At 42.4% G+C, this 8,509-nt stretch overlaps 1 protein-coding gene across 1 annotated transcript; it reads right to left on the bottom strand.

The window, feature by feature from the left end:
* Nucleotides 1-1,393: 1,393 nt before the first annotated feature.
* p2ry1 (purinergic receptor P2Y1) lies at nucleotides 1,394-2,472 on the bottom strand. Its single transcript, XM_076100818.1, has one exon. The coding sequence runs from the start codon at nucleotides 2,470-2,472 to the stop codon at nucleotides 1,411-1,413; it is 1,062 nt and encodes a 353-aa protein (XP_075956933.1). The 3' UTR covers nucleotides 1,394-1,410.
* Between the last annotated feature and the right edge of the window lie 6,037 nt (nucleotides 2,473-8,509).

Genomic DNA, 8,509 nt, shown 5'->3' with positions numbered 1-8,509 from the left:
TGCTTCAAATCATAGACTTAAAATGACCCACCATCTTGAAAGAATTATGCGAGTCTTATTACATCGTCTGGCACGTTTTAAATATAAAAATTTATTGACAAAGATACACGTGGCCCCAAATATCCTGTACAGTCACTTCCTTTCTTGACAATATAGCTGACCACATTACAGATTAACAAATGTATTAGTACAGACATCAAACACCTATACGCAGTCCAGGGTGAAATACACACTCCACAATCATTTCTCCACAGTGATTACAACAGATGCAAAAGAGAAATGATTATCTGTCAAAACAAGGACATAGTGCAGTATTTACTTTGAGGTATCGCATTCAAAACAAGTCTTCAATATCTTGGAGTCACAAAGCAGGTGATTGAGTGTGTGTGTGTGTGTGTGTGTTATGCTCATTAGCGGGACATTATTTATTCCCTATGGAGCAATAAACACTAGTTGTAACCGGCTGTGGATAGTGTTTCACTGATGGCATTTGATAGTGGGCTCATGCACTAAAGGACTGGATTAGTGACACCGACTGGAACAAAACAGTTAACAACACAAATTGGAAATCTGGAACGTCACAACATCCTGTACAGCACACCGCCCCAAAAAAAACATTCATCGTAGTATTATATACACAAAAATACTGTATGTATTATCTTCTCTTTTTTTCTGTAAGGAACATGTTAACAAGGGGAGAAAGGTTGTGGTAACAGAGCCATTGCGGACCTTAACCTCAGAGCCGTCAACATGATAAACTAATCGACCACATTCCTCGCCCAGTCCGTACTAGATGGAGAAAGAAATGAGGAGTGATAGGTGGCCCTCTGAGCAGAGAGTCCCCTCATAGTGCATTACGTCTGCACGGCACATCCATGCAGCAATCTCAGGTTCAGTGCATTTACTTTTTCCCTCTAAAAGCCATCGCAGGTACACCTCCTTAACCACAAGCTCTCCTGCTTAATAGCTATTGATCAAGCACCAGCTCAGTGGCTAGAGGAGGTGCAATCTGTTCTCAGTCCCGTTTTTTTTCCCTCCAGAACAAATTGATGAGCAGGACATCACAGCTTGTAGGGACACCTATTTCCCGCAGTTTGCTCGGTCATAATGTTCATTTTGTCCAAAGGTGTAAGGAACTCCGGCTACTCGACAAGAATGAAGAGTGATGGCTCTAACATTTAGAGTACAACACGTGTACATGACGATACAGTACGATAGCTTATCAACAACGATAGGCTGCGATGGTTATCACAGGGTTAAATGAAGTATTTATCCTACAGGTCTATAAGCCATCAACCACTAAGTTTTACACACAGCCTTAAGTCCACACAGTGCATTTATTTAATCAATACAAAGTCCATCATGGTTTTCTAAGCCAACATGGATCCGCACCTGTGACTAAGTGCCCTGTCACAGCCTCCGGTCCCCATTCTCCACATACTCTGCCAGGCTGTTGAGAGCCGTCTCCTCGCTCTTGGACTGAAGGACATTGTCCCCCTTCCTGGAGGTCTTTTTAGTGGCCCGTGACAGCTTCCTCCTGAAGTTATCTCCAGCTAGGAAGTAAAGAATAGGATCCACACAGCTATTGAGGCTGGCCAGCCCCCGCGTCACCTGGTAGGTGGCGTAGACGCGGTTATTAAAATCACACATGTCGGGGCCCTGGAAGTACAGCCTGGCCCTCATGTTAAGGTTCTTCATCACGTGGAAAGGCAGGTAGGAGACGGCGAAGACTGCCAGCACTATGATAACCAGGTGGATGGATTTCTGCCGCAGGGGCGCGTTGTTCATATCATTGCAGATCAATGCTTTGACAATCATGCCATAGCAACAAAATATGATAATGAAGGGGATGCAGAACCCAAACACAGTCAAAGTCATGCTGTAGATAAAATAACCAGGCAACTCATCCTCAGTGGTGGTGTCATAACAAGTGGTTGCGTTACGCTTCAAGCCAGTCCTGGAATAATAAAGGATGGGGGACATGGCTATAACAACCACTGACCACACCAACGCGCTGGTAATAACCGCATTTTTCTTCTTCAGTCTGCCCAGAGACTTGAGCGGGTGCACAACCCCGGTGTACCTGTGAACACTGATGCAGGTCAGAAACAAAATGCTCCCGTAAAGATTCACATGGAATATAAAGCGCTGCAGTCGGCACAGAACATCCCCGAAGATCCAGTCCGTTTTGTTGAAGTAGTAGAAGATGAGGAAGGGCAGAGAGAGCACATAGCAGAAGTCAGCCAGCGCCAGGTTAAACATGTAGACGGAGATGCTGCTCCAGGGTCTCATGTGGCACACGAACATCCAAATAGCCAGGCTGTTGCCCACCAGCCCCGTGATGAAGACCATGATGTAAACAATGGGCAGGTAGTAGAACTGGAAACCTGTCCTGGTGAGGGAACATCCTCTTGTGTGATTGTGAAGGTCAGTTACATTCAGCAGAGAGGTCAAGTTCAGCTCCGTGGTCATGGTGTCAGGGGCAGAGGCAGGTCCTTTTACTGCGTGAGAGGGATGGACAGATGAGGACATATTTCATGTCTAAGCGTATATTTGGTATTAAAGTGCTGTCTTAAACACACAATAACAGGTTAAATATATAAGTGACCTGTTCCTATATGCTATAAATGTTTGTTTTCGAATTTTAAACGACGTTTGCATTCAAAACCAGTCGTGCTTAACTCGACGCTTAACACTCCAAACTTATCTTTTTGCGGAACGCCTACGCATAGTCCGACAAAACACTTGTGCGCACACAGAAAGAGAGAAGAGGGATTTCAAACGTATTACAACACTCACCGCTGAGATAGACTTGTATTCCACATTCCTATAGCCGTCACAGCTGCAAAGATTCCAGTCACCACGCAGCTGGGGCGTTACGAGCTGTCAGGTGTTTTCATTCAGCCCCCCCAACTGTGTTGGGAACTGTTTTAAAGTTGCAATATCCTTCAGGTTTGCGCAGACACTTCGAGGGGAGTATAGTCTGCCGTCGGTTCGTCACGCGGTGCGACGACTTCCCACAGCAGCAGCAGTGGGACGCAACAGAGACAGCTGCAGGCTCTGGCACGAAGAGCAGGATTTGCGAGCGGGCTCCGTAAAGGGAGAGGAAGCTCTTGTGCGCTATGGAGAGGGGAGGCGCGCACTAGGCAAAGCACTGCGCAGCTTCCCGTCTCAAAGCGCGCTCTTTCTGTTCCTCCCTCCTATCATTGGAGCATTATCAGATCAGCACGAGCGGGATATTCGTATAGAAATGTAGATACTCACATGTTTAGCCAGGCAGAGTACATTTTTGCTCTGGTTAGGCCTATAGAGAGTAAATATGATTAAAACATCGCAACAAATTTGCCATCCCTGTCTAACCAGAAGAACATTTGGATTCAAGCTTTGTGGGTGTTGTGCAACACAGTGATGATATTAGGCTTATAATATACAGATTTACCAAAAGGTTAAGTAATGACATTAGTCTCTTTTCAATTGGACATTACAAGGGAAACGAGACATTTTCCCCCAAATCACAGTGAGAATAATGATTTGGAAATGCAGTGCGAGTGTTACCGCAGTGTGTGGAAAACAAACCATGATCATTTAAATGGGAAGTGGGCAGAGCTATAAGGGTTAGGGCGTCATTGCAATACATATTTTGCATGAAATAGCCTTTGACAATAATGAAGACTCAGGAGGAGTCATTGATTCAAAAAAAAAAACCGGCAGAAGGTTAGATAGGGCAGAAGCATAAAAACAATAAATTACTGTTGTCTACATCGAGGTGGTCATTTGTGTCCCCTAAAAGGCTAAGACAGACAACTGGATGTGTCTGACACAGCCAAGGGCAAAGCAGACTCTGGCAGCAGTGAGAGGGAGGATGGTGATGATGAAGAATAGTGAAGGGATGGGGCAGTGGAGAGAGAGAGAGAGCCAAAGGTTAAGTTAATTATGCTGTGATGCCAAACATTTAAAAAGCCAAGACTCAAGCACTAATCTAACGGATGTTATTAATGGACAGAGAAGTAATGTCCACCTTTGGATTTGGTAGATATAAGTTATGATTCATTAGGTGAGATGTAATTTGGTGGCTTTTTCGTGCCATTAAACTCCTTCCCAATTCTTTTTTTTTCTTTTCGAAACAACAAAGCATGTCAGGGAAGCAACATACATCATACATACACGTTTTTTTTGGCATTTGCTGCTATCCCAGCAAAACACAAACATGGCAACACTTTATTTCCCAGGTGCTGTCACATAACAATCATTTCTTAAAAAGGTTCCGGGAAAGGATGTGTAGGAAAATGGGTGCAGCATTCTAGGTTGACTTTCAACATTCATTCCAGTTGATCGTAGCATATCAGAGAGTCTTAAAGCAGTTGTTTCAAGAAAATTCCAATGGAAATCATTAACTTCTCATAAAATCCTTAAAGCGGGTATTTACCCTGTGTGCTGTCTGACTTTATTTCCCCTAGAAACAATACTTTCCAGGAACTGTCTTAGATCATCATTAAGAAATTCTAGGACCCGTAAAATGACGCCTAACCAAACAGATACTATTGCCATCGTCCCACCAAACCATCACAACCAACAACAAATGCACAGCTGACAAAGCATGGTAAGCAGTTACAACAGAGCATTGTATGCTTGGTGAGCTCAATCGTTTTTCCCAGTAAAGATTAGTGCTGGGCACTCAGCCAAAATACCAGCTATGGGGAAACTATTCCACCACAAACTCATCTAAGGTTCCTTGTAGCACATCAAATAATCTCTCAAATAAAAATTGATGGTAATTCTTGATTTTAAGTGATAGTTATTTTTCACGTGCAATTTGAAAATTCACAGATACGCAGCTAACATGTAGTTTAGTATTGAGCTGCAGGGGCTACCTCAGTTGTGTAGTAACAATTGTGTACATTCACAGGTCTGAAGTACTTCAAATGTGTAGTTGTACCTGTCCCATCAATGAGACATTTGAGCACATTTAACAACAATTATAATTATTCTACTCTAATTTGCACAATAGTTGCAGACATTTAAATATTTGTAAATGCTTGTTTGAGAGTTGCTGTATTGGAAACTTGCAGCGCGACGACTCACTGTTCATAATCAGTTCAAGATATCTACAAGGGCATAGCGGTGTACATCTGGCAACACAAAATACAGAGGGATGAAACATGCCCCTAGTGCTTTATCATTTCAGTGAAGTGTGAACACAGCAAATGAGCATCTCTTGGCAGTGAAGAAGACACTTCAATCTAAACAGATATATCCGCATGCATTTTGATTGAGCAAACACATTCCTAAAGCTTAGCTGACTGAGCTAGTTTGATATGTGACATTTAGAATGCTTACTCTGTCCTCTCTTATATCCCCGCTGCCCGCTGTGTTGAAAATAAGACAGAAGTGAAATGGAAAGCAAGGTTGTAGTATTCAAAGTCTCAAGGCAGGGTGAGCAAAGTTAAATAGTCACTGCATCTATCATTACATTTTCTGCCAAGGTGCGTAATCTATTTGGCTTTGACCTCCATTTTCTGCCCCAGAGGCTGACAGGGACAGAGACATATTGGGCAGGGCTGGACGCACTCGGTTTAGTTTGAATTTGTTAAGCACACATATTGGCAAGGTCAGCGTATAGGCAACCCAGAGGAGCTGCTGGGTTAATCCTTTCACCACGTTTTTAAAACAAAGGAGACATTTTGTTGCATATACCTTTTGAGTGAAGACCCCGGAAATTGAATTATTATGTTTTAGAGTTGCTATGTCACTTTACAGACTGATAAAAATATATTGCAAAAAATATGTTTATGTGATTTGTTTTAACTGAAACCACCAACATACGTTATCTCCGTTCGATTACCTTTGTGTGTGCTCATTTCTTACTGTGTTGTATTAATTGAATATTGCCTCATGCACACAGGCGTGAAGGAGAATGAAGGCATACAAAAAGAAGGCACTAAACACTGTCAGCATTAAGAAAACTACCTTTTGGACAGAGGTCTTGTTCGGCATTGAACTCACAATACAAAAAAATAAATAAATAATCCAAGCAAGGGCTGCAAAAAAGTAAACAAGAGAGTTGTGAAATCACCTGAGATAATTGCTTAAATAATTGACTAAATATATTTCAAAATACTACAAGCAGTGTATCTCAATAAAAACCTTACTGTAAAAATATCCTGGACCATCAATAAAGAAATAAGCAAATACAATGTCACGATACATTTTTTACCTGTTCTGGAGCTTTCGTATGGCATGGTCTTCCTCTGCAGATGGATTCTGCAGCCATTTACAATCTCACCTGACTCAAAAGATTGATTCGGTGGTAAACCAAATAAAGTTTGACACAATTAGTGGTAACAAAATGATGCAGACACGTGAATTTTTTCTCAATTTATTGAACATTAGTTATAAAAGACACAGCTATGGTAATCTTTTCATTACAAACAGTCCGAGCAAAAAAACAACAACAGACTGTTGATGCCAACAGCTGAGGTCCGATCATGAAATAGAGTAAACCCACAGAAATATTAGCAAACCCTTGTAGTTGGCAGCAACATGTCGATAGCCCATCCACATATTATATTAGCTGGGTCGACTAGGAATCCATGTACAAAATCAAGGCACAGATTCAGCACAGTACAGGCAAACAGCAGCAGCTATGGTAACTCTAAAAAGACAAAAAATATTACATATAGTACAAAACTCACTAAATGATGTTAGTTTAGTCATTTTTGTTCCCAGCAACTGCGGTACAATGTAAGCCAATGTTATACATCACAGGCAATATATACACACACGTACAACTGAAAGACTAACAAGGTAACTTACCTCAGTGGGATATCATCTGCCAATGCCTGCCCTGTGGTGCGCACCAGTAAAACAGATGTTAAGATCATTTAATGTTATATGTTATCCAGCACCAAGACAGGCATACAGATCAAAACAGATTATCCAGCCTACAGGGCAACAGGTTGCTTCAAGTGACTGTAAAGAGCTAAACTGATCAATAAAAGTCCATGGGAGACTAGCCTGTTCCATTAGCCACACTTGACACCTGCATAAAGGTGTGGTCCTGAGTGATACCTGTATATATCAGCTCTTAATGAGAAAATAAAAGTCTCCAGGTGTTTACCTGCAGTGAGACAGGCAAAAGGGCAGAGCTTCCATGGGGAGTACGTGCTAAGATCATGACATTACCAAACGGAGAGCCGACCTATCACACTTAGAAACACAACAAGTTAGTGAGGGAGAGGCTGAGTCCAAGTGGCAGGCTGGGGTCAGCAAGAAGCAGGCAAACAAATTCTGTGGCAAACAAAATAGATGTGGGGCTAGACACCGGGCTAAAAGTCATAAAGCGTAGGCAAAGGTTGGAAAAACTAGCAAGCTAAACAGGCAGGGAGGCAAAATAGACAATCTGACGGGGAATTAGTGGAAGTGGGCAGTTACATACAGGAGTAATGATGGGGAACAGGTGTGTGGTCAGGGGATCTTGGTGATGGCGGGAAGAACGGGGTTACAGCAGGGCAGGTTGGAAATATGAATGAATTAGCAGAAATTGACACTGGGGTTAAAACAGGTGAGAGGGGAAAGAAGATCCGACTAGTACTAGTACAAGTATCCAAATCAATACCACAAAATTTCACATAATTCCTCTTAAAAATTGGAAAGTTGAATTAATAAGCAATAAAATTGGCAGAAAAATGGAATATTTCCCACTGGTACTAATATAGACAAATCCAAAGACAATGAAGTCAATGAGGCTTTAAGTGAAATTAAAAACACCCTGCCACACTGCTGCACGCCAAACATTATTTATGCATAAAGTCGGCCTGGCTTTCACTTGCTCTGCTCACACTGGCACACATTTTGGTGAGTCAGGTGTTCCCAGTCAGAACCAATCCATGTCTGAGGGAGCAGCTTTGCCATGCACATGCTTCCAGGTGTGAAGTCAGATAAGGACAAAGTTGAAATTGCCTTCTGCAGCGCCCATCCCCTCACTCAGTGTGGCTTACGGATCACTGCCTTCAAGTTCCAAACACCCTAACCACTGCCTCATTTGGTCTCAAGTGTGTAAAAAGCAAAAAGAATGCACAGAGAAGCGTGCCATTATTGCAGACACTTTAACACAACTTGAAAGTTATAGCTTTGAAATGCTTTAGAACACATTTTTTACTTCAACAAGCCCATTGGGTTGTGTTGTTTTTCAGCTGCACCAGTGGATTTATTCCCATTGCCAGAAGTCTCTGAACTGATTGGATTCAACCTGTTAACACTTCTCTTCATGTCCCAGACATAATCATAATGACAAAGCACAGGAGGGAAATTCTATTTGTCTCAGGCTCTGACTTGTATTTCTTTGCATCCTGCTTCGCTGGCTCCTCTGACAACCCGATTACCGTCAGAGGCTAATAGTGTGTCCTGCTTGTGTCATTCACATTAACTGTGGGGTTACCGGTTCTCTGCCGCAACACCGAGCAATGAAAACCAGGTCCAACGCTGCAGTAGCGTATTTAGACCAGCATAC

The sequence above is a fragment of the Anarhichas minor genome, unplaced genomic scaffold (genome assembly GCF_050575085.1).
Source record: "Anarhichas minor isolate MPS153535 unplaced genomic scaffold, ASM5057508v1 ptg000026l, whole genome shotgun sequence".
Taxonomy (NCBI): domain Eukaryota; kingdom Metazoa; phylum Chordata; class Actinopteri; order Perciformes; family Anarhichadidae; genus Anarhichas; species Anarhichas minor.
The sequence above is the reverse complement of the archived record's forward strand: the minus strand, read 5'-3'. Positions and strand labels throughout refer to the sequence as shown.

Excerpts from the sequence above, each read along its gene's own strand:
- p2ry1 (XM_076100818.1), bottom strand. The coding sequence starts at position 2,472 with ATGACCACGGAGCTGAACTTGACCTCTCTGCTGAATGTAACTGACCTT.